The 27,050-nt window shown below is 36.4% G+C and overlaps 3 protein-coding genes and 2 long non-coding RNA genes across 7 annotated transcripts in view; 1 reads left to right on the top strand and 4 right to left on the bottom strand.

The window, feature by feature from the left end:
• Positions 1–3,531: 3,531 nt before the first annotated feature.
• Positions 3,532–4,063, bottom strand: LOC146735022 (uncharacterized). Its single transcript, XR_014931308.1, has 2 exons — positions 3,979–4,063; positions 3,532–3,585 (listed from the first exon to the last, which is right to left on the bottom strand). It is a non-coding gene; the product is annotated as an uncharacterized LOC146735022 (long non-coding RNA).
• A 497-nt stretch (positions 4,064–4,560) lies between these two features.
• On the bottom strand, positions 4,561–7,428 carry LOC146735021 (uncharacterized). The gene has a single exon (XM_085507322.1). It carries the CDS (start codon positions 7,426–7,428, stop codon positions 4,561–4,563), a length of 2,868 nt encoding a protein of 955 aa, XP_085363448.1.
• Positions 7,429–7,434: 6 nt separating this feature from the next.
• Positions 7,435–8,694, bottom strand: LOC146735020 (uncharacterized). The gene has a single exon (XM_085507321.1). The coding sequence runs from the start codon at positions 8,692–8,694 to the stop codon at positions 7,435–7,437; it is 1,260 nt and encodes a 419-aa protein (XP_085363447.1).
• A 2,281-nt stretch (positions 8,695–10,975) lies between these two features.
• LOC146735019 (uncharacterized) lies at positions 10,976–11,505 on the bottom strand. The gene is made up of 2 exons (XR_014931307.1): positions 11,423–11,505; positions 10,976–11,029 (listed from the first exon to the last, which is right to left on the bottom strand). It is a non-coding gene; the product is annotated as an uncharacterized LOC146735019 (long non-coding RNA).
• Positions 11,506–15,564: 4,059 nt separating this feature from the next.
• Positions 15,565–27,050, top strand: part of LOC102810261 (pregnancy zone protein-like) — a 73,517-nt gene continuing 62,031 nt past the window's right edge. For all 3 annotated transcript variants that reach the window (XM_085506939.1, XM_085506938.1, XM_085506940.1), the window contains exons 1-6: positions 15,565–15,746; positions 17,730–17,907; positions 21,373–21,544; positions 23,944–23,999; positions 25,233–25,419; positions 26,541–26,625. In XM_085506939.1, the coding sequence (XP_085363065.1) occupies positions 15,658–15,746; positions 17,730–17,907; positions 21,373–21,544; positions 23,944–23,999; positions 25,233–25,419; positions 26,541–26,625 (767 nt within the window). In that variant the 5' untranslated portion in view covers positions 15,565–15,657. The remainder of the gene's footprint in view (positions 15,747–17,729; positions 17,908–21,372; positions 21,545–23,943; positions 24,000–25,232; positions 25,420–26,540; positions 26,626–27,050) is intronic.

The following is a 27,050-nucleotide window of genomic DNA, read 5'->3' as shown; positions in this document are numbered from 1 at the left end:
CTGTGCATTTCTCGTAGGATACATTTTCCTCAAAGTACAATGGGTGCAAGTAAATCAAGTGAATATTGAGGCAACAAACTATATACCATGTCTTGTTGGCATATGGTGTTTAACATTTGGTTGCAATCAGAACGAGTCTGATTCAATACAATCTTCAATTCTTAAGGCTCTTTCAATTGGCAGGTCATCAAATGAAAGATGACATTCCTTTTGATACATTCAGAGTTTGGTACAGATTCCATGGTTGCTCTGTCATTAGAAATGAACTTACCACCTACACAGAAGTTTTGGACACACTCAACACTTTCTAATCCATCGTTAACATAGAAATTCTTAAAGACATAGTCAACTGTTTTCTGGCCATACTGGTTATCTTTGGCTTTATGTTTAAGTCCATAGTTAGCACATCCTGGGGAAAAACAACACTGAATAGATAAACATTCATTCTGAATACACGTTCTTTGTTAAAACTATAAAATATGCGTTCAATATGGCACATGATGGTGATTTTATTATTTCGGAAACAACATAGAACACCAATGTCAATAGGTTATCAAGACTAAAACCTTCATATGTAGCACTGCAGTCAAAGACTACATGGTTTTTCATGGCGGAACATCCCCTCATGAGATGTTCTCATCTTCTGGGCCTTCAACAAATCCCGCTTCTCCTTCTGCAATGATATTTGGCATGAACTTGACTAATCTTGTGGTATCTGGTTTCAAGTGTTTCAAGTAGTGGTCAGCCGGCAACTTATTGTTTTGGAAGGATTGCTTGTCATGTTTGAATGGAAGGGGAATGGTATAGAAACCATCGTCCAGGAACCGAATATCTTCCTGTGAGATGGTTATGTCATCTCTGTTTATATAGGGATTTGTTTGTAAACAGTCTCTTGGCAAGTACTTTATGCATTACACCATTTATCGTATCAGCTGACCAAATCAAATGAGCAACATTACTCCAACCAAAGTCAACTGCAAAGGACTGAGGTGTAAGTGTTTGGATGCATATCATATCCAATCAGTAAACCAATCTCACATTTCTGTAAGAGTTGTATGAGATGAACAATAACAGCTTTTCCACATTAATTGGAGTAGGAATATGCGATTCTTCTACTGCAATATACTGTAGCGAATATGTTATACGCAACTGGACTGGCCTGTCAGAATCAAATCCACAAACTGCAAGGTTGGAATACCCTCTGGATTGCACAACTCGATCACTTGAAGCCACGGTAGTTAAACACAGTATCTCTTTCACGTTCTTCATATTTATCTTTTCATCACTATGTAAAATGGTTTCGGTTTCGTGCTTCTTTGTCTTGGGACTTGGTGCAGTTTTTATCAGTTGACAAGCTCATTGTCTCAAATGGATTACAAGCAATATCTGTTTCTTGTCACATGAAGAACAATCTTCCAATTGAAGGATATTTCGCCTCACTGTTCTTTGTTTTCAGAGCTATATAACCTATTGGTTTTTGAAGCATATTCCTTTTTCTTGAATGTCATTGAGGATTTTTATTTCTGGCATGACTTTCATGATTATGAGACACTTTTTCAGAAAATTTGCAAAGCATTTTAAAGATTTACCATGTTTGTGTCACTGCAAATGGATTTCCGTGTCCTTCGTGTAAAATTGCCTTGGCTTCTCCATAGGCATTCTCACTTCAAAGGAGATAACGTCCTGCTATAGTTTCTTTTGCTGGACCACCTGCTTGGAGTTCTGTTTTCACAGTGGTTTTAGAGGAAATTTCCCTAGCTGAACTCTCTATTTTGGTGGGTGTATATCTGGATTCAAGTGTAACCACTTCCCCCAAATTATTCTCTCTCATAAACCGAATGTTTGCCCTTTTCACTGTAAAGTTCTTCTAATTTTCTTATCCTACGTTGCCTCTGGACTTCAGCATCTGCTTTAGGATGCATTCCAGTTACTTCAACTTTTCTGTATGAATAGCTTATTTGTGTCTGGCATTCTAGCTCTGCTTGCAGTGCAGCTGTTCCAGTAGCAGCTTCTCACACTGGATTTGTTTGAACTTTGTAAGGAAACTTAACTACTCAATTGTCTGCTTCATGTGTGCAACAAAACCCTATGAATTCATTTGCATACGTGAACAAGATAATTCATTCAATCCATAGCTAGTAGTATATACTCTACTGAAGTATCTGAAATGAGTCTAATTTCATCATGGATGTTCATTATTCACAGTGTCTACTGATGTCTTAAGAAGATCAACTGACTTACCTACCCACGGTTCACAGACTGCAAGTTTTTATGTACCAGCCAAAAGTGTTTGCTAAGTTCGGCCGACTTATCTGTGAGTTTGGGCTCTCTCGGAAATCTACACATAGGTTTCTCTGATTCATTCATCATTGTGGGCGCTGTAACATGTGTATCCATGCCTACACTTTTATCACACCAAACTTATAACCTATCAAAACTTGCATGTTACTCAGTTGAGAATTATTTAAAATATAAACACCGTAAAAACTGTCAAATATGGAAAAATAAAGTACTGATTGCACATATATGCACCTTATATGTTCGAAAAGCAAAAAATCAGAAAACATAATACGTTTATTATACACAGAAATGGCGTCACGACGATAACAATAATTTTTAACGCAAAACTGTCCTCAGAAGGGACAAATAACACAGCAGAAAAGTTTACAGTTTGTTTTGATGATACTGAGTGAAACCAATTTATACCTAAAGTGCATATTTACCACGCTGGGACTATTAAAACTCTATGATAAATATAAATATGAGCGTCTCCAATTTCGTACAGCGGTAAATTAATATTATTTCTTTCTGAGCCTCATGGTGCCTCTTCACCAAAGCGGACTGGTACAAAACAAAACTAAGCATAAACTTCAGATACTGCTGACAATAGTTTCTAGAACCAGTCACTGGGACCTAATTCACATTAAGAACTCCAATCCCAAGAAAATGGAAATTTATTGCAGTTAGAAGCAACCAAGCAGCGGTACTAGATTAATGCGTCATAATACACGTACGTGTCAATGCGACAATTTTAATTGAAAATACAAAAAACGAAGAGTATATGCAAGCTGCAGCACAGATGGGCGTACTTACATACCACTCAGTATTTTACATAATTCTGCCAATCTACTTAGGCATTACACACATCAGTAAAGGGTCGTCATATATTCATCTAGCAACGTCATCAGCGAATAGTTTTGTCACACTAATACCATTTCAATCGGCGATGGATCTGCTATGCATTTGATTTCCAACCAGCCCCTCTCGGCATGCTCTAACTGGGGATCTTTCCTTTGCTATTTTCGGTGAATGAATGAATCAGTGAAAATAAAATGTAGCGAATATATTTTTTTTTGCTGGTGAAGTGAAATATTCATTGTTGTAGCGATTATGAACAAACTCCAAGATTACTGGGGTCCAATATGTGTAATGTGACCCATAAAAATGTTCACTGCTACTAGAAGGTCAGCTGAGTGTCTCTCATCAATGCGTCCCTTGCCAACGGATGAAACAAATCAATATACACAAATATGACTTGCAACTAATTTATTCCAGTCTCAATATCGCATGACAAGTAACGATTGACTGCAAACAAACAAAAACAGTCAATAAGCAAATTGCTGTACATAACAATTCATACAGTAAAATACAGCATACAATAAACTACATGACTTAGGAAACAGCGCCCTCAAGCGGGTGAATTCACATTCACTAAATTCTTACAGTAAATATTCATACAGAGCAAATCTGACATAAACACAGAAAACAGTGAATTTATAAAGCATTCAAGTGTAACATCAACGAGAATGAATAAATGTGCTGTAAATAGCCGATAGTTTAATTGATCATGCGCAATTATATGATGTAGTGTTCTCTGCCCAAGTTATTGCATCATAATCCATAGGCACTTGTATCGAGCAGCAGGGAAAGTTACAGCACATATAAAACACAGAAAATTGCAAGAAACGTTATTCTCACCGTATTTATAGATTGACCCAGCAACCAACACAATTCTGAGACTTTCAACCAGTCAGGATTAGGAGTGCTCGATGGCAGTAAAGCAGACGACTTTCGCGGAGCTTCACGCACAACTTTCTCTGTCAGCCATCATTTTGGAGTCACTGACCTCTGACCTTGGCTTACCCAAACTTGCCACTAGAGGCGTTGTTTACTTAAACTAACAATTACATACATATGCATGTCTTATAATAAAGTACACTAACTATTTTTGTGGCAACTAAACATAGTCTCAATAACAAACATAATAACAATGAATAAATCTATATTTGGCCATAACATCCCGGCCCCCTAATTGTTGAGATACTCAAAACAATACACAAACATCACCTAACTCAAAGGCCAAAAATACCCCCAAAATAACAAGTCTGGCTGAATTCAAGAATGACACAGGCAAACGCAAATCAGGGGAAACAGCAGTGCAAACACGGACGGCGCACAAGAACCGCACAGACGCACAGCAAAGAATGGTCACAGCGGCAAAGGCTACCATACCACAAACCACGTGCAGGAATGTCAAATTTAGACATCACTCACAGGAAGCTAGGAATTATTTACGTCACAATCCATATCTGCCTCCAAAAGCAGACAAAGTTTGTCGGCTGGTCGCATCAATACATTTGTCTTTGTCTTCACCTTTCCCATACGAACTAACCCATTTCGTGGCACTGAGTTGTCAGCAATTAAGACTACATCACCAATTGCAAGATTTCTACGGGGGTGCATCCATTTTTGTCGCTCCTGTAATAGCGGTAAGTACTCTTTAACCCATCTTCGCCAAAATATATCAGCTAGATATTGAACTTGACGCCATCTACGATGTACATATGTATCATTTTTACTAAAGATTTCTGGTGGTAAGCTCTGATTCATATGAAGCAGTAACAAATGATTTGGGGTCAATGCTTCATAGTCATTTGGGTCATCTGATATCACGGTGATAGGTCGGCCATTTATTATAGATTCCACTTCACAGAAGAGAGTGTGTAAAGCCTCATCGTTGAGATGGATTGTCTGCTCCTTAAAAAGTGAAAAAAGAATCTTCCTTATTGTCCTGATATGCCGCTCCCATACACCACCAAAGTGTGACCCAGCGGGTGGATTGAATTTCCATATTATGTCTTCCTGACGAAGAACTTCACCAATCTTTGCTTGGTTCCATTTACCAATTTCGTCCTGCAACTCACGTTTTGCCCCCACAAGGTTGGTTCCATTGTCTGACCTGATGGATTTGACACAACCTCTTCTGGCCTTGAATCTTCTAATTGCATTAATGCAAGAATCTGTATCAAGTGAGTGTGCAACCTCAAGGTGGACCGCACGCGTAGACATACATGTAAAAATGACACCGTACCTCTTCACGACACAACGACCACGCTTGACTTCAAATGGCCCAAAATAATCAACCCCAGTGTGTGTAAAGGGTGGCATGTCAGATGTTATTCTCTCAATGGGCAGATCAGCCATCTTCTGCTCTCCAACATTTGCTCGATAGCATCGGCAAACAATACATTTCAACACGATCTGTCTTATTGCAGTATTCGCACACAAGATCCAATATCTCTCTCGCAACTTACTTAGCATTGCATTTCTGCCTAGATGCCCCACTGACTTGTGAATGTCTTCTAAGATAAGATGTGATATTGGGGAATCCTTTGGTAGCACAACAGGATGTTTCATGCTATCCGGTAATCTGGCACGCTCTAGACGTCCTCCAACTTGTATGAGCCCATCCTTCATAATAGGATCTAATTTGTACAAACGACTTGAGCGTTTTAGTCTGGTGTTGTACGTCAATGCTTCAATTTCTTCAGGAAAGCACTGACGTTGAACATATGCGATTATTGCTTGTTCTGCTCTGCTTAATATTTCCACTGTAACAGGTGTGAGTTTTAAACCTTTCTTTGAGTCAGACTGTGACATCATCATCAGTCTTTTCATCTTGTCGTTGATAGTTGTGTCTTGCTCATCTAAATCATTTCCAGTACCACTGAGGCTCTTCTTTAATGCCTTGCGTATGCCAACCAATCGTTGAAGATTCCTTTTACCTACTAACAACCAACCAACAGTTATCTTCAGTTTCCTCCAGTTCGAAAAGTGTGATAACAGCCTGTCCGTACCAAACTGCTTGTTGACAATCAAAGAATGCACCTGTTTCTTGACCTCGGGGTTCCCATCGGGGATAACCATAGACACGGTTTCATCTCTAGGCCATTCTGTTTCTGATTTCCAAATGAATTGAGGACCATTCAACCATCTCTTCGTTCGCAAGGTATCATCAACACGGAGACCTCTGGATGAGTCATGATCATCAGCTGGATTGGATTTCGTATCTACATATCTCCATTGTGACAATTGTGACCCTTCACAAATCAGATTGATACGGTTTGCTACAAATGTATGAAAACGAGTTGTTTCATTAGCACAGTACCTGATGACTGACAAACTGTCAGTCCAAAAGAACGTTTCATCTATATCATACTCAAGCTCTGTTTTGATCATTTTATCCATACGTACAGAAATAGCAGCGGCCGTCAACTCCATGCGTGGTATGGTAACTTTTTTCAACGGTGCCACTCTGGCTTTGCCCATTAGAAGTGCACAGTGGACCATTCCCTTTCCATTTATGAATCGAAGATATGAAACCGTTCCATAACCTTTCTCACTTGCATCTGAAAAATGATGGATTTGGCACAAAGTCACCCTTCCAAACCCAACAGGCTTGAAACACCTCGGCACGAATATTGATTTCAACTGTGGCAGATCTGAAACCCAGTTTTGCCATTTCTGCAGGTCTCTGCTATTGAGTTTGTCATCCCAACCAGTTCCACGGTGGCACAAGTCTTGTAGAATTATTTTGCCAGGCAGGATAAATGGTGCAGCAAGTCCGAGTGGATCGTAAATTGAACTGATAACAGATAAAATACCTCTACGAGTAGAAGGTCGATTCTGAATATCGATGTTGAATCCTAGTACATCAGATTCCACTGCCCAGTATACATCAAGTGCCCGCTGTGTTGGAAGATCATCACAACCTAATTGTAACTGCTTTACATCTTTGGCTCTTTTTTCCACAGGGACAGTTTCCAACACAGTATAACTATTACTGATCCACTTCGTTAAATTGAACCCACCAAGCTGACAAATACTGATGAGATTCTGCATCAGTGATATTGCATCTGTCTCAGTACGGCAAGACTTGAGACAGTCATCTACATAAAAATTATTCACCAGTACATCACTAACTTCTGGTTTAAACCTATCACTGTTGTCCTCAGCTGTCTTGCGCAGTGCTGTATTAGAACAACTTGGCGATGATACAGCACCAAACAGATGAGCAGTCATTCTGTATACTTCTGGCTGGTTGTCTAGATTGCCATTTGGCCACCAGTGAAAACGTAGACAATCCATGTCCCTTTATGGAATTTTCACTTGATGGAACATGGCCTCCACATCTGCCATTAATGCGACTGGTTCCTGTCTGAAACGTAATAGTACACCAACAAGACTATTTGTTAAATCGGGACCTTGTAATAAAAGGTCATTTAGGGATACACCGGAATACTTAGCCGAACAATCAAAAACAACTCGAATCTTGTCTGGCTTCTTTGGGTGGTACACTCCACGATGTGGTATATACCACACTCTACCATCATCTCGATCTAGCATCACTTCCGGGACATGCACAGCATACTTCTTGTTGATTAGGTCAACCATAAATGCCTTGTAATCAGAGTGGAACTTTGAATCCTTTCTCATTCTCCTTTCAAGGCCCTTGAGACGCTGGCTTGCATATCCTTTATTGTCAGGTAACTTGATGCCGTCTTGGCGAAATGGCAATCCAATTTCATAGTGTCCATCCACATGTTTGATTGTATTCTTCACTTTCTCTACAAATATTTTATCTTCTTGGGAATATTCCCGTTTATCATCAATACTGCGTTCTGGAAAGTCAAGGTTCATAGACTTCCTTAGCAACTGATCGAGTTCTTTGAATTCTTCCATTCTTTCTATGGCACTCACTTCTGCTCTGTTGACAGTCATACAGTTTTGTATGCTACACATTCTGTCTCCACTTGCATCACGAACAACATTCCATGCAACCCATCCTAGGAGCGTTTTGGATGCATGGGGACTACCACGTGGACCAGTTAATATCTCCATGGGTGTATATGCGTCTGGTACACCATTTCCAATTAACAAGCCAACCTCTGCATTTATCTGGGGAAGATCAACATTGTGCTTATGAGGCCATCTTGAAATGTCTTCTTTAGTGGGCATGTGGTGTTGAGAAACTGGCATTTTGTCTTTGGTGTATACCGTAGGGAACTTGACTATATTTTCACATTTCAGATCACACACCTCCAGGCCTTTAACAATATATGTGCTCATGGTGTGGGGTATACATATAGTATCAATAGTAATTTTAGCTTTGCTACCAGATACTCCAAGTTTCCTCATCAAGTTTTCTGTACAAAATGAGACACTACTCCCAGGATCAAGAAATGCATACGTCTCAACAGCCACACTACCATTCTTGGCTTGAACCAATACAGGAATTATTGCCATGGTGCACTCAGTGTCACCGGCCCCCATATGACTACCTGGTTCCTGGTTAACACTTGCACATGCACTCATTGCTTGGCTGCTTGGCTTTGTACATGATGTGTCTTTCATCGGTTAATCAGTTGTCTTGTATTTTTCATTGTGCAAAATGGTAGGGTGACGTTCCTGGCATCGAGTTGACACTGCCTTGTTACGACAAACTCTCTTTTGATGTCCTGGCTTCAGACATCCAAAACAGACACCACTGGTTCTCAGAAACTTCAGTTTAACATCATAAGACTCCCCTGTAAGGCGTTCACATTTATCAAGAGCGTGGTTAGCATTCTTGCAGTAGGCACAAGGTTTTTCAAATGCCATTTTAACAGAAAATGTAATTTGATCATGTGACTCACTACCAATCAGATCATTTGGGCTTGTGGAATACACCCCATCTTTATTTTCTGGTTTTATGGCTGCAACATCAGTGGCAAAACTTCCCTTGCCTCGGACGGCTTTCCTGTTACCTTTCCAGTTACCAGTGTTGTGCTCAACATGCATGGCCTCTCGTCCATACAAGGGATCATTTGCCTTTTTGGATTCCAATTTCACAAGCTCCACCAGTTGTTTGAACACAACCGTTTTTCCTTTCTGCTTGGTATCATATACTCTGTTTCTCCATTTTTCATGAAAGTGAGGTGGCAACTTCTTAACCAGTTTCTTCATATTCTCAGAGTATTCCATTATCTTCATTGCCTCGATACTTTGTATTGCATACTCACATTCAGAAAGAAAGATTGAAAATTCATCCAATGCTCTAGGGTCGTCAACTTTTATAGATGGCCACTCCATGGCTTTCTTTATGTATGCATTGGCAATCAACTCTATGTCACCATATCTCTCATCTAGCTCTTTAAAAGCCGCAGGATATCCCACATCCGCATCCAGGTAGCTATAGCCCGTCACGATTCTATTTGCCTCTCCTATGGTATATTGCTCAAGATGATTCATTCTCTCTTCATTGCTCTCTGTTATTGCTACAATTCTTGTTTGGAATTGGCGGACAAATTTTTTGTAATCCATGCAGTTACCTCCAAACTTTTTGATATCAGATTGTGGTTTCTTTAATTCTTTTACCACTGCCAGGATAACTTCATCAGACGATCCACTACTTGTGACTGAGGACCCGCAACCAGTATTGCCACGGTGACCATCAAAGCAATGCAGACCATGCGCATCATGCAAACTGCCCAAATCCGCACTACCGTCAATACCACTGCACGCAGGGGACCCTATCATGCCAGAATTCAACACACGACCCTGACCTAAATCTAAATGAACATCAGTTCCCCCCACATAAGATTTTGGAATAACATTACCAACATGTGAATGATCAAAATTATGTTTCTGTTCATTGTTCACTGTGTGATGTTGTTCTTTAGAGACTGTACTTTGGATATCGCCCGTATGTTGTTGTCCAAGCTCTTTGGTTTCTAGGTCGGCAAGGACTTTCTGTCTTGCGTCAGTTACAGCAATTTCAGTTTCCAATTCTAACTGCTCTTCCTTAATTTTCAACTGCAGCCTGGCTTGCTCCAACTCCTGGCGTTGCCTCAATTTAGCAGCTCTGGCTAGCAATTCTGCTTTCTTCTGGTCCTCCATCGCCTTTGCCATAGCAAGTGAGCTACTAAGTGATGAGGTAGTGCTGATGTGAGATTTTTTAGAATGCCTTGAATTTCTACTCACTTGAGAAACACTGTCTTCTGACGTTACGTGGACATCACCAAACTGCTGTGGCTTATGCTCCCTTCTCTGTATCCACTCTCTCACCTTCACTTTAAATTCCCCGAAGGACACATTATGGTTTTCAAACCAACCCTGGTTATCTGCATGTTGGTCATCAAAGGAAAGCATTTGTTGATATGCATCATGACTAATTAAAAAGTCCTCATATATCACCATCCAGTGTGTGTAGGCCTTTCGTAATAAGTTCAAGTCTGCTTCATCTGTTATTAATTGTAAGACTTGATCTGTCTTTCTATTTAACTGCTTACATAGCTCGTTACGTTTTCTTTGCCTCACCTCTGTAAAGTATGCCTTTCCTTTCTCAGTTTGGTTTCTTGTTCTGTCACCCATGTTTGAGATCTGTGATGCATTCCCAACATTTTCTGTGACTTCTGTTGTGTACCTTTTCTCCATATTGTCAGCAGTACTTGATATCTCTGACATCGTATCTTGAGACTAGCAACCAAATACGTCAATGAATGTTGTAGCGATTATGAACAAATTCCAAGATTACTGGGGTCCAATATGTGTAATGTGACCCATAAAAATGTTCACTGCTACTAGAAGGTCAGCTGAGTGTCTCTCATCAATGCGTCCCTTGCCAACGGATGAAACAAATCAATATACACAAATATGACTTGCAACTAATTTATTCCAGTCTCAATATCGCATGACAAGTAACGATTGACTGCAAACAAACAAAAACAGTCAATAAGCAAATTGCTGTACATAACAATTCATACAGTAAAATACAGCATACAATAAACTACATGACTTAGGAAATAGCGCCCTCAAGCGGGTGAATTCACATTCACTAAATTCTTACAGTAAATATTCATACAGAGCAAATCTGACATAAACACAGAAAACAGTGAATTAATAAAGCATTCAAGTGTAACATCAACGAGAATGAATAAATGTGCTGTAAATAGCCGATAGTTTAATTGATCATACGCAATTATATGATGTAGTGTTCTCTGCCCAAGTTATTGCATCATAATCCATAGGCACTTGTATCGAGCAGCAGGGAAAGTTACAGCACATATAAAACACAGAAAATTGCAAGAAACGTTATTCTCACCGTATTTATAGATTGACCCAGCAACCAACACAATTCTGAGACTTTCAACCAGTCAGGATTAGGAGTGCTCGATGGCAGTAAAGCAGACCACCGTCCCTCAACACCTTGAGGGACGGTGAGCAGACGAAATGTATCAAAGCACGTAAGCTGGCCCAGTCATGGCAATTTTATTGTTTAATCGGATAATTCCTTCAGAACGAGTTAACTTTTTAGAATCTTCCGCGTTGACGCGAAATCACCACGTGGTAATTTTCACGTGTTGATTTCGCGTCGAACCACGATCATAAAGAAAAGAATAGCCACGCCGTTGTTTCTAAATACGTCAACAGTTTTATAGTGAGAATATTGTTAAGGTATAGTAAATGATTCTTTACGTAAAGTTACGAATATTTTCTAGACGAAGTACCAAAGCCTCAAATAGAGTAATACATCCATACAATGGCATCAGAGATTTCTGGTACTCTTGTGTTCCCGGCATCCAATTAGCTAATGGTTGTTTTGCGCATAATCCTAAATCTAGTGAAACTAATCTTGCACCACTGGCATATGCCGGAATCTAAAACCATTGGATATCATCACATCCATAGACATCCAAGACGCTTAATGGCATACTAAAATTCATGTACAACCAAACTTCCTCCGTCCACTATGGTATTTTTCGTGCTAATGACGCACAAATTACACGGACTTTGCTTATCAAAATGAAGTATCGTAAACGTTATAGAGTTGATGTAGTTTTTTTTTAGTTATGGAACAAGATGACAAACCCATCCGTGAAAAACTTTCAAGCGTGGTTATCTCTTATTTTAACACTCGCAGTCACTTACATTAACGATAAATGAATAATTTGAAACGTTGCTATGAAAGGAAAATATGAATTTTCATTGATATTTCAGTTGAAATTTGTTTTCTTCATTTTTTTGGAAAAAACACAAACAAAAAACGACCCAGAAATACTATCCTACTACATTAATTAAAACGAGAATCAGTTTGTAAAATGTTGATGCATAATTCGCGAATTGTCGAAAACATTATTTTTTACCAAATATACACAAAATTATTTGTTTTTCATAAGAAACTACCACTAGCATTATACACATTTGGTAGCTATAGAAACAAAGCCACCTCACATGGAACCGATTCGTCGCAAATAGCGGCTCTATTCAAGGCATAAGTTTACACAATGTCACGTAATTCTTTTTATCTTCAAATCAACTGTTTTTACAAGACATGTCTTCTTGTAATTCATGATACTAAAATACCCATGAATTTATTTCTGAGTGGAATTTCAGTAAATATCAGCAGGTATGCTGTGTTTGCATATCAAGTACTCGGTTAGGTCAACTTTTCAAATATTCGTAACTTGGTAAACACTGGCAACTGGAATTCAACAGAATATAATAATAATAATAATAATAATAATAATAATAATAATAATAATAATAATAATAATAATAATAATAATAATAATAATAATACCAGTACCTATATATGTAATATCAAAACAATCGGACTTGTCGTTTTTAACAAGAATTCGAAAATATCACTTTTTACCAAAATTACAAAACTATTCATCAAAATTAGAGAATTGAAGGTATTATCTCGAAATGAACAAATCTGAGAGAGGTTCACATATAGTACCTATATATGTAATATCAAAGCAATCGGAAATGCGGTTTTTTACAAGAAGTCGAAAATATCACTTTTTACCAAAAATTACAAAAATATTCATCCATAGAGAATAAATAGAGAATTTGAGATTTTGACATAAAATGAATAAATCTGAGAAAGAACCATCCAAGGTACTTGCATATCAAAATTGAAAACATTCTAACTTACGGTTTCGAAGAATAAATTGAAATTGTAAAGTTGACGACGACGGACGACGACGACGGACGACAACGGACAATCAGTAATATGAAGAGCTCTGCTGTGTCGACTTTGTCGACAGCAGAGCTAATAGAGAATAAGATAAACCAAAGATTGTTATATTTTATATATATTCTATATTACTATTTTTTTTTATATCATACTTGTGTTTCCTGTAAATCTCCATACTTTTAGTTATGTGACAGTGATTGCAAACTGCATACAATCAATAGCTTAGAATCTGTCAACCTATTTATTTCCACTTACTAATAAAGTTTATTTATTGTGGTATAATTTACACATTTACATAAAGCACTTTTTATATTTTATTGTTCTGTAGTCAATACAAATTATTTGATATATAACCGCCCATACTTTACAGGGGTGTTGTCATGTACTGTATTTGTCAACATTTACATTGACATTTATTGTAATTTATAACTAGTTTATTTCTGTTTACAGTTTATATTTACAAATCACATTCCAGACTTACAGCAACAGAGCGTGTTGTGTTTTTTCACATTTCATGTGTTGGCATTAATTGTTGCAATATTAGTTTTTATATCATTTTCTGTCATACGCCATAAATTGTTTCTGTGGTGCACCGCAATAAATTATCATTAAAATTACCGATATTTGCTAGTGTAATAATTTCGAAATGCTATAGAAAACAATGCAGATAATACCAGCCTGGAAAGAAAGTAACAGTTTATACTTGCAAAATTTTGTGAAAAAAGTATGGCATGTTAATATATAATTTGAATTTTTTTATAAATAAGGTGACCCCCCTCAAATGCTGTCTGAAAAAGACTGACCCCCCTCTTGATACTTCAGAAATAAGGAGCCACCCTCCCCGGAATTTGCCAGTCCAGTCCCGGCTATAATAACTGATCCGTCTCTTAGTGAGGTCTGATGCCGTTCGGCCGACGAGGGCCTACTCACGCCTACATATTAGGCTAAAACGCGTGAAACCTCCAATAATCTTGCTACGTAATCCAAGTCGATAAATCAGTATATTTTAGCTCCGCTGTCGACAGAGTGGGACTGGGCAGAGTGTATACAAATATTCACCCTCAACATAGGTGGACCATGGGTGGACATATTAGTACAGTTTTAGCGACCCGAAGACAATACACATCGTACCACAAGATGGTACTTTTTGTTTCTTGTAAACATGTCAAATGTTGCTTTTTTTCCTGCAGCCTTTACCTCAGACAACTAATAGACAACTAATAATTGGTCAAATTTGACCGGCGACATTTTTGTCATTTTATGAAACCTTAGTTTGTTTACAACGGGCAAAACGTTCATAGATGTACTAGTATATATCTCAGACAGTGGTCTGAGTATATAGTGACCCACAGTGGTATACCTCATACTGGAAATACTGAAAGTTAGTAAACACGTAAGGTCCAAGGTCATGTGAATTTCTTTTGTTGTCTCTGGTGGGCGTATCGTTGCTGGAGTAAACAACGTATAAGACGCTCGAATCGTTGTTCAGGGCACAATCCCGCTCTTGAGGGACTGTGTTCAGGGTCATTAGTAATGGAAGGAGTAATGAACTTTACTAGCGTTCAGACAACTGTAACTACAAGTTGTCCGAGACTAGCTGTGATTTCTCGTACCACCTCTGCTTAAAAAAAATTGTAAGCAGCGGTATATTGTGTTCATTTGGTCTAAAATGCATGAAAATTAAAAAGAAAATATATAACGATGGGAGAATTACTTTGGCGGGAAAAAAATATTGCATTGCATCGGACAAGTATTAAACAATGCTATGTATCTGTTGTGAACTGTGTTCTTCACAGAGTACATTGCGTGCCCCACACAGAAGAAAACAAATTTGGAAAACAGGAAAAAGAAAACAAAGTACGGGAAATCTTTTGATACACAAACGCGTAGGAAATAGCATAAATCGTATTTTCATTTCAGCTGCTGAATATCAGCAGACTATTCCTAGAAATCGTCGGGTTAAATGTCCACATCCGGCCACTGCGATTGTTGGTTCGAGGCTCTTGTTTGTGTCGATCGCCTGATATCCTCATCACGCAGCTCACAGAAAAAAAAGTTTACTTCAGTGCTCTTTGCTAACAATATCAATCCGCAGTTCAGGTGGCAGTTTACTAATTTACTATTGATCTATTAAATTGATTGGATTTTAAACGATTTCCTCATTGAAAAATGATTACTAATGTATTCTGAATGGAAACATACTAAAAAACAAAACTTCTGTATGTCCATGCCAAACAAATAGTTCGTATCGTAGTGATACCGGTAATTTGCATTTAATGCCGTAATGTGGTCTGATGAAAATAGATAAAGTTGTGTCTCTGCGTGAGGAGCACTGAAGTTTAAAGCTCGCTCTTATGACCTGTTTTACTGAAAAAAATACAATGGCCTGGATGCGGGTACTGCTGGTCTCATTACTGCTAGTCGTTCACAGTTATGCTGATAGGTGAGTTGAAAGCGTTTTTTTCATACTGATTGGCGATCCCGGGGTTTGACGACTGATGATGATAAGAACCGTCACATCAACTACAGCTGACCCAGCTTGTCGTACAGGCAGAGTGATATCAGTGGGAGAACACGGTCCATGAATCCAAAGTTTATCTGTGCGCCACTGAAGTTTACGCATTTTTTCAACAGAAGATGTAAAAAAATTACATTGACAAGTAAATAGTTTTGTCTTTTCCCGATTTGCTCGAACTTTACGAAGGTCACAGTCAAAGGGCATACATAATCTACCCGTGATCTTTATTCATGAATCAAATAGCAATTATTATTGAATAACAAACTAGTAATGCAAATAAGAACTAGTTTTCACCTGACATGAAATAACGTGAGCATGAAAGATTGAAAGAAAATGTCCTGTCTGTCGTCGTCGTCGTCGTCCGTCCTATTATATGTGTCTCGTGTAACGCTAACGTTCATTTGTCGTCGGGGTCATCCATTTTTGCAGATCCTAAATGTCCTTTCATTCACATCCAATTACAGTAAACCAATTTTATGTCATGGTTTGCAACATTTAGTAAATTTTTTGAGAAAAATGCATGATAGCTTGATTTTGAAAATGGCATTTAATGCCATCTTTAGAAAACAATAATTTTAGCTCAAAAAGACGTATGACATGACTAGCTGTTGGGTCATTAGCTCTTCTTGTGTCGGTCTTTTGTCTTTGTAATGGTATTTTAGTTATTTTCTGACACATTTGGTGTCCTTAAATTTATTATTTTATTAAAGTTATTATACTGAAAGAGGTATGGTTCCTCCCATAGACTTGCATATTACAAACATGTGAAAAATTATCCAAATTACACTTTTCATTCACCATGCCAGATGAGAGGAAATACTAAGTCTGTTTGGAGAAAAAAAAATTGCAAAATGAGTTTCTTCATCATTGATTTCCACAATACTTTTACATCAAAGAAACAGATGTGTTCAAGCATGAATATGATTTGCATTTACATTGTAAAATAATTAGGGTCTGTGGGAAAACAGTCAAAGGCAAGATATTTATCATTATCTTCATTTTACCCAAATTTTCAATACCAAGCAATTTTCGTCATGCATTTTTCTGCATATTTTTACTGCAATGTAGAAGTGAATTACTGCGATGTTGAAATATGCTCTGTCAACTATGCATATGCACTATCTTTTCTGAGGTAGTCCTCGAGTATAAGCCCACCCCCTAATTTTCCCGATTTTACATGTTCGGTAATAGAGCAAATACATAATTTGTTTTTGTTAAAAACATATGTTTTTAATTGTTCAAAATTTACCATATTTGCAGGACTTGAACTTCAGAGAGTGCACTATTTTTGACGCGAACATTAATATTGTTATTAATTTCTGAGTTATTATTGTTATATTCAATGTTACAGTGATATTGCCGATATCCAATTGAAATGCATAAATTATGTTAATTAGGGTCAATCTACGTCCGCACTTGGTCGGCATTGACCAATCAGTGTTTGTTTAACTTCTGCTCGCATTCAGTTCAATTTATGTTTTTTACCACGTTCCTGTTCCAGTCGGACATTTTCTTACCACTGTATTTTACTTGAGTCGTTTTGGAATAAATAGTATACAGGTTGTGATTGTATCATTATCGGAAACCTAACCAAGTCTGTTTTTCTGTGACGCTATTCACAATTTTTCAGGGCCAAAATTGCGTTGTATGAATAATATAGGCAAACTCCCAAATACAGGGCTTGTGTGGCACTTTAAATCTGAAAAAGAAATATGTAATCCAAACATGGTCAAACAGGGCTCGACATGACATGGAATGTCCCAACTCTCTCTTGGGTTTTAGCATTATGAAGTTTGGCAATAAGACTACTGTAAAATGTTCCTATTTGAATTTTGAGACCATGTATTTGATATAACTTCTGTAAAATGCTCCTCCAGTTTTCTTATCTTGTTAACTTATTTCTTCTAGCGGATACATAATAACAGCACCAAAAGTGATGATAGCAGGAACAACAGAGAAAATATGTGTGACATTAATAGAGGTTGATGGCCCAGTAGATCTTGATGTCATGTTTGTTCATGACTTATTTCTGATCAGTAGTAGCAAGCATACTATGACAACTTCTGATGAATGTTTTGGTGTTACGGTGAGTATTATGAATAAACAGATATTCTTACTTTTCTACAATGACAAATTATACATGTCTATTTTCATTCAACATGAAGAGAAATCTCTCAACCTTCTTCAAATCTTTGTGGAGATGGATGGAAACTGTTGTTGAATGACACTGAGTTGACACTCAGTCTGTCCATTGTTCTGAAAATAAATTAGAACAGAAATGATCTTTGAACCCAGTCATGGCAACTTGATAAAAATCATATTATATGTGATTGGTTCTGGCAATGTTTTAGGGTCCTGACATGGGTGTATATACTTATCCAGTATAGAAACTCTAGCCTAGCAAATAATTCTCAGCTAAAATCCATGCAAGGCAATCAAGAGGAAGAAATATTTACCACAAACTACAACTATACTTTTGTTAGAGACTGGGGGTTGGTTTTGCACATGATTTTTCCATCAAAGATTAATGAAATTCATGCTAGGATATTTTCCGAACATTGGAACAAATAAAACTATATTAAAATTATGCAAGTCACAAATTGTAAGTTCATATTGGTCTCGACAGGTTTAATGACATCACTAGAGCTGATAATATCAATTTTAAATGCCTTTCGCATTGGTTAAGCTGCTTCGCACAGAGGATGGTACAAAATAGTATCCAAATAGAGCATATTTATGTAGCTCAGTTTTCAGGGCTCGTGGAAAAATTGGTCATACCATTACAAATTTCAGTGGAAACTGTTGATTTGGGAGGGGGGGGCTACATTTTGATGGGAATTATAGTGGTAATACTAGGTCCTGGTAATATACAAAGACCTGAATTAACAAAGAAGTCAAGTTGTTATTAAAGATACATCAAGGTTTACGCTGATTTATGAAGTTTTCAGTTGTCAGTACAATACTAGATTAAGGGAAATCACTTTATGATAAGTTGTACCCACATAGAGTACATATTAATTCACCTGTTTGCAGACGTTCCATGTATTATTTTCACATAAGTATTTTATAATTAAATGACTGGGACATTCATGTCTTGTTCTGATCTTCTTTGCCGTTCATGTTCATATAAATACTATTATAGCAAATGTATCAGGGAGGTGTCGCATGACGTGATTGGTTCCTTTCCGGTATGATTAACATACATGAATAATTCATGAGGTAGAAAAAACTTTCGGCCAGTAAAGTTGCTAATACTGGCAGTGTAGGTCATTGTCAGACCACTTTAGATATGGCGATGTAAACATTACCTCGTGCTACTGTTTCGATCGTTACCATCATAATGTAGATGTTGTAGATATTTTCAGAGTTAGTTATGTAGAACCGTGGTTTAGCAATACTTTTTAACCAATATAGTGATGCATATCTAGGCAGTTTTGAGTTGTGAAGCGAGTCTGCCCAACAGACTGGCGATATTTCCTAACGATGTCAACAAATATGATGGCGTCACCACCGAGTGTAGGCGTTGTTCAGAAAAAACACGCCAGTTGATACACGGTCATTTTCGTCGGTAAAACAATCCAATTCTAAGATGTTCGTTGTGACAATCAGTTCAGGGAAATTTTCCAATTCTCTTTCACAGACGACTCTAATGACATTTAATGTATGGTTCCTTCCAATTCCTTGGCTCTCTAGCGTATTGATATTGTCATACATTCAGAACACCGGTCCATGCTATGCGCGAGCACCGAAAGTGATCAGAACAAAGATCTATTCAGAAATGACTATCTTCGACTGCAGTCTTTTTGAACAGCGCCCGCACATGCGGTTTTTTCCCGTTAAATGGATATAATTTTAATATAGAAATTATTATTAACATCATGTTTGAGTCAAATAACATATCGACGAATAAGGGCATGAGTGGGTCTGACTAATGTGAATGCTGCAATCCTTCTGCAAACACAAAAGATTACAAAATTTGGCACGTACTGAAATCCCATTAGTTGGATTTATTTCTTTTATTTAAACTTATGATGTATGATGATTTGTAAGTTGAAGGGAGATTATTTATGACTTGTTTCCTTATTCAAAATGATCCCCATCTATCATTTCCTACCACTGTTCTATCAAGAAGAGGATCAAAAATGACAATTTTATTTCACCATGTGACAGATTGAGTATCAAAAAACTGGTAACTAATAATTTTTGATAGGTAAACTGAATATGGCATGAAATATTTGCTGCATTTTACTTTTATTAACATGTTATTGTTGAAGCATAGTTGTGCACAGTTACCGTGGTCTTGCGCATTCACAACATATTTACGGCAGTTGATATCCAGGCTGTATCATATAAAAACGATTACCAGTATTCGTTAAGTAATGATCAAAGACCAAGTTTTAAAGTAGTGACATTTTGAAGGGGTGGGCGCTTTGCCGAATGTGACCCAGAATATAAAATTGTGCGACAGTGATCTGTTTAACCATGTCTAAATCACCTGAAAACAGAACATTTTTAGCTCCGCTGTCGACAAAGTCCGTTGTCAACTTTACAATTTCAACTTCTTCTTTGAAACCGCAGATCAGAATTTTTTCAAATTTGATATGCAAGTACCTTGGATGGTTCTTTCACATATTTGTTCATTTCATGTCAAAATCTCAAATTCTCTAATTTTGATGAATATTTTTGTTATTTTTGGTAAAAAGTGATATTTTCGACTTCTTGTTAAAAACGACAAGTCCAATTGCTTTGATATTACATATATAGGTACTACATGTGGACCTCTCTCAGATTTGTTCATTTTATTTCGTGATGATATCTTTAATTCTCTAATTTTGGTGAATATTTTTGTCATTTTTGGTAAAAAAAGATATTTTCGACTTCTTGTTAAAAACCACAAGTCCAATTGCTTTGATATTACATATATAGGTACTACATGTGGACCTCTTAGATTTGTTCATTTTGTAATGATATCTTTAATTCTTTAATTTTGGTGAATATTTCTGTCATCTTAGGTAAAAAGTGATATTTTTGACTTCTTGTTAAAAACCGCAAGTCAAATTGTTTTTATATTATTACATATATAGGTACTACATGTGGACCTCTCTCAGAATTGTTCATTTTGTAATGATATCTTTAATTCTCTAATTTTGGTGAATATTTTTGTCATTTTTGGTAAAAAGTGATATTTTCTTCTTGTTAAAAACCACAATCATTTATGGTGAAAAATGATATTTTTGAATTCTTGTTGAAAACAGCAAGTCCCATTGCATTGATACTATGCATTTTGTTCATTTTCTAATGATATTTCTGTTCTTTAAATGAAATGTGCATTGCTAACAGCGGAGCTATCTCAGCCGAGAGGCTGCTTGTTCATTTTCTAATGATATCTTCTGTTCTTTAATTGAAATGTACATTGCTAACAACGGAGCTATCTCAGCCGACAGGCTGCTTGTTTCTAATAGAGCAAATACTTCTTTTTATTTATTTTCAATAGTTCGAAAATTTTGTTAATACATGTAATATATTTCTATTTTTAAACTGTTTCTACCAGGTTCCAAGTGATACTTACACAGAGAGTTCTCGCAATGTTGTACAACTGCAAGTGGTTGGTAATGGACAGGGAGATTTCCAATTTGCTGAAGAGAAAAGTATACGTTTGAAGTCTACAAAGCCACAGACATTCATTCAGACTGATAAACCAATTTATAAACCAGGACAAACGGGTAATTCATTAATTTCCTTAGAGCTGTAACTTCCTAGAGGCGATACACACAATTTAATGACCTGAATCTTAATTGATAAATTAGATTGATCAATTGTATAAATTCCAGAAAAAGAAACCGGCATATGTCTTTCTACCTATTATTATAACAACAATAATCACTATTTGGTATAGTTTCCCAATCGTTGACAAAGTTTGAGCCTCTGGTTAATAGGTTATATTTACTCATTAGAGATTTTTAATATGCAAGTCTATAGAAATGAGTGACGCATTTCAATGATTCATACAGTATTTATTAAATGCAATTTTTGGTTGATGTATGCTTCTATATGATGTGCTTCTGTTAGAGAAAATACAGTCTTCTGGGAGTATCACATGCTGAATCCAGCTAAAGTAAAAATTTACATTCACATCTAAGCCAGGCCATGTGTGCACTTCTTCGTTTCCTGATTTTGATGTGGCTGGTATTGGTTCTGGAATGATTGTCAATCTACAATGTAATCTATAAACAGGACTAAATGTTTATTTACATTGCCTATCCGCTGTCGACTTTGTCGAGCGGAGCTTATCATATGAGTGATTGTTCGTCGTCCGTCTCCGTCGTCGTCCGTGTCAATGTTTTACTTTTTCGACTTCTTCTTGAAAACTACAAGCCTAAATGCTTTGATACTTGGTGTATATGTACCTTGGGTAGACCTCTCTTAGGTTTGTTCATTTCATGTTGATATCTTTAATTCTCTAATTTTGGTGAATATTTTTGTCATTTTTGGTAAAAACTGATATTTTCGACTTCTTGTTAAAAACCGCAAGTGCAATTGCTTTGATATTACATATATAGGTACTACATGTGGACCTCTCTCAGATTTGTTCATTTTGTAATGATATCTTTAATTCTTAATTTTGGTGAATATTTTTGTCATTTTTGGTAAAAACTGATATTTTCGACTTCTTGTTAAAAACCGCAAGTGCAAATGCTTTGATATTACATATATAGGTACTACATGTGGACCTCTCTCAGATTTGTTCATTTTGTGATGATATCTTCAATTCTCTAATTTTGGTGAATATTTTTGTAATTTTTGGTAAAAAGTGATATTTTCGACTTCTTGTTAAAAACTGTAAGTCCGATTGCTTTGATACTATTCATATTGTTCATTTTCTGATGATGTCTTCAGTTCTTTAATTGAAATGTGCATTTCTAACAGCGGAGCTATCTCAGCCAATAGGCTGCTTGTTTATTTATTTATTTATATATTTTATATTAAAAAATTTCATCCAGCCAAAATTCAGCAAATTTGGTAAATAGCCATGAAAATGCAGCTAAACACAAGGAGCTGTATCAACGCTTCCTGCTGAATGTTCAGCATGAGCAGTGTTCTTCCCAAAATTTTTGTCGAGAATGATGACTTGTTTGCATAATAATTAGTATATAATTTGCATTATACATAATGTTTGTACATTTTTTGTAAACTACTCATACACTGTACAATTTTTAGTTTTATAATTTAGAATGAAAACACAAGTTGTGGGTAAAATCAATATTATACTTGTGCAAAAAAAGTGGCAAAACAGGTGATGGAGGTTTCTTGGTTAATTGACCACAATAACAACTGAACTGTATAAAATATCCCTGGTCGTAATGGTAACTGAACGTTGCGGCGATCGTAAATAATCATGCCAGCCATGTGTGTTGCATATACCCAGAATGCAGTATTTCAGTTGTCTCGACATAGCATTATAATTGGAGTGCACCCCCCCCCCCCCAATGGCAGATAGGCTGCATTCTGTGAATAAGTTTGAGCCAAAAGGTCACCAGCCATGATGGAAAGCAAATTGAACATTTCAACATCAAATTTGTTTGACCTTACATGGAAAGTTTTTGATTTCATTGTTTAGTTTCAATCATTAGTATTTTCATAGAAAGTTTTATTTTCAATATTTCTCAAAACGATTTTGGTTTTCAAATCAAACATTGGTCATAGTCTGATCGGTAAGGTAGCATACAGACTGCTTGAATTTGTGATGTTTTACCAATTCTAATAAACCAGTCACAGTGGAAAATCATGTTGAACATTAATTTTCTGATTTTCAATTTCATTTACGATTTATTTTTGCGGCATGATTACGTAAATAGACTACAACTTAAGTAACTGATATGAAGCATATTTAGGCAGTTTTGAAAGCAAACTGAACTACCGTAGCTTAGCTAAATGTTAGGTTATGGTTGCATAGACTGTACTGCTTTTGCCTCTTAGTTCAAATATTGGAAACCTGTTATCAGAGCACAACCACCTTCCAAACGTATACATGTATGTATGTGTAAAGAATTGTTAAATCCAGTGTGTTATCATGGCTACTTTCTTTGTCATCATTTACAATGACTTTCTACTTATTTTACAGTGAAATTTAGAATATTAAGCATTGAGGGAACAGAATTCAAGCCATATAAACACATGGTGAGTAAAACATTTCTTGTAAGTCATGGGAGTGTTATGTCAAAATAAAATGTTTCTGACAATTCTGTAGTGTGCAAGAACACTGGCAAAAATAGCATGTACAACTTAATGTAAAGCATGTTTAAAAAATGAATTGACATGAAGTGGCATTGTAGGAAAATTAATTCTGAGAATCACTGTTGTTGACGTTGATATTTTTTGGGCTATTGTGTACCGAAAACAAAAGCGCAGTTAACTCCCCAATACGAGCAAAGGCGTAAATATGAAGTGTTTTACTGTCCGGCGAACTTTTTCTGATTATCAAGTAGAACCCATGCTGTAATAATGCTATTGTTACTGTATATATAGCTGCTTGATTTGTTTACACATGCAAAGTGTGATAGAACTAAACTGTGCGTGACAGCCATTTTGAATAAATATTGAGGTATTATAGTGAAATCTTAAATCAAAAGTTGATAGTATACAATTCATGGAATGTGAATTTGTAATGCAAAATGTATAGTGCCAGAGAGTAAATAGAAATTGAGTGACTTTGGTTTTGAATAGGTTATACATCTAAAAATCATCTTTTATTCTGGTACAAAATGCAGAGTTCTAGACCAAGTGTTGTAAAACATTAAATTGTCATTATCCAGATTGTTAGCCATTAGATGATTTAATTAAGACAAGAATGAAACTGCCTCAATGTCAGGAAAATTTCGTAGCAGTATATAACTTTACTGATATCTCAAATACTAATCATCACATCTCAATAACATTTGGTACATAAATGCTCTAGAACAATAGACAGACCTGATTAATTTGGGGTTAAAATCTGTACATATTAATTACCTAATTTGCATAATTAAATCAATTTTATGCTTTTACACTAATATCTACAGTACTAATTATTCAATTTCAATGAAACTTGATACGTAGTTGCTCTAGGACAATGTGCAAACCTGATTAGTTTTGGGTTAAAATCTATTATTTCTATAATTAGCATAATAATTTATAATTTTTTGGTTCTAATTGCATTTCAATAAAACATGGTACATAGATGGTCTGTTAAATTGTCTCCAATACTCTCAGCACGCTGAAGTTCTTTCTAAACTTTCTTTGATTTTTACATGATGGCAATATCATCTGCTCCATTCCATTTTCCAGATGTTAGTATAAAACATCTGGAATTTTTTGGAAGTCTGCAGCAGGATTCTATAATCATGTCCACATATTATTTACATTTCTTTACAGTTGTCTACTGTGTGGATTGAAAATCCTTCTGGTGTAAGGTTGATTCAGTGGCGAAATGTGAGCACAAATGAAGGCTTGGTTGAACTTGAAATGCCCCTGTCTGAAGAACCCATCTTGGGAACTTGGAAAATTAAATGTGATATGGAGGAAACAATTATCATTCAACATTTTGATGTTGATGAATATGGTAAGATAAAAGTTTTATGATCTAGATGTCATGATATTCAAAGGGTGAAGTGAGCATAGTGATTGTTGCTATTTCTATGTCCAGGGGATTGGACTCGGGGGGGGGGGGGGGGGGGGGAGGGGGAACTACTTGAAGATAATGCAAATTTCCTGGGCCTTAGAACGTAGAACTCAATTCACAAAGTTAGAGAATCCACATCAAGTTTCTGAGACCTGTTCTTTAGGACCAATTCACAAAGTTAAGGGAGTCCATACTAATTTCACCATACTAATTTCACAACACCTTCTGTGTGTTGCACATGTATGATCCTTCTGTTTATTCCTAGCAATATGGCAAATCCTCAGAACAATACTTGTATGATACACTTCTTGGCAAAAGAACTAAATCCATCTTTAGCTTAAAAACTACAAGCCTGAATGATTTGATACGGGGTGTATATGTACCTTGGGTAGACCTCTCTTAGATTTGTTCATTTCGTGATGATATCTTTAAATTATTTAATTTTGATGAATATTTTTGTTATTTTTGGTGAAAAGTGATATTTACTGATTGTCCATCCGCCGTCTTTGTCGTCCGTCAGTCCTTGTCAACTTTACAATTTCAACTTCTTTTTCCAAAGAAACCGCAAGTCAGAATCTTTTCAAATTTGATATGCAAGTACCTTGGATGGTTCTTTCTCAGATTTGCTCATTTCATGTCAAAATCTCAAATTCTCTATTTTTGGTGAATATTTTTGGTGAATATTTTTGTCATTTTTGGTAAAGAGTGATATTTTCGACTTAATGTTAAAAAACGCAAGTCTGATTGCTTTGATACCATACATATAGGTACCTCAGGTAAATCTCTTTCAGATTTGTTCATTTTGTGATGATATCTTTAATTCTCAAATTTTTGTCATTTCTGGTAAAAAGTGATATTTTCGAATTCTTGTTGATATCTTCAGTTCTTTAATTGAAATGTGCCTTGCTAATAGCGGAGCTATCTCAGCCGACAGGCTGCTTGTTTAAATCTTATTTATTATCTTTGCTGTGTTCAGTTTGTCTGAATTTTATGTGGCTTATGCATACTTGTTTGAATTTGGGTTGTTATATTACTTACTAATCTGTTATTTTGTCTTTCAGTTCTGCCTAAATTTGAAGTAGACATTAGGCCACCACCATTTGTTGTAATTAATGACGAGACTATTGATATTAAAATATGTGGCAGGTAAGACTTAATGTATATGTATATATATAATATGACATGCATATTATTCCCTGGCACATATTGCTGCTGTGGGATTTAGTAGTCTGGATATAGAATATATCTGGAACCCTATTGGAGGTGAAAACATTTAAAAAATTGATTGAAGACCATATATGGTCATGTAGCTTCCTCCACCCTATGCTACGATCTTCTGATCGTATGCTGCGATCTTCCCTACGCTTTGTAGTCTCTTGATTTTATGCTGTGATCTGCGCCACATATTTAATGGTATCCCCACACTATGCTATGATATGCCCACCCTTGCGTATACAAGGCAAGCTGTGTATAGTTTAACTGTGATTTTTTCATAATGTTGGAGCTATTATATACCACATTTCTTCTTCACTCTGCTTACCATTCTGTGAAAACTTAGAGGGAAGCTGCTA

The sequence above is a fragment of the Saccoglossus kowalevskii genome, chromosome 13 (genome assembly GCF_978046115.1).
Source record: "Saccoglossus kowalevskii chromosome 13, keSacKowa6.1, whole genome shotgun sequence".
NCBI lineage: Eukaryota > Metazoa > Hemichordata > Enteropneusta > Harrimaniidae > Saccoglossus > Saccoglossus kowalevskii.
Note: the sequence above shows the minus strand (reverse complement) of the source record. Positions and strands in the feature narration are given on the sequence as shown.

Bases quoted from the DNA above. Each gene is read 5' to 3' on its own strand.
- LOC146735020 (XM_085507321.1), bottom strand. From the start codon at position 8,694: ATGAAAGACACATCATGTACAAAGCCAAGCAGCCAAGCAATGAGTGCA.
- LOC146735021 (XM_085507322.1), bottom strand. From the start codon at position 7,428: ATGGATTGTCTACGTTTTCACTGGTGGCCAAATGGCAATCTAGACAAC.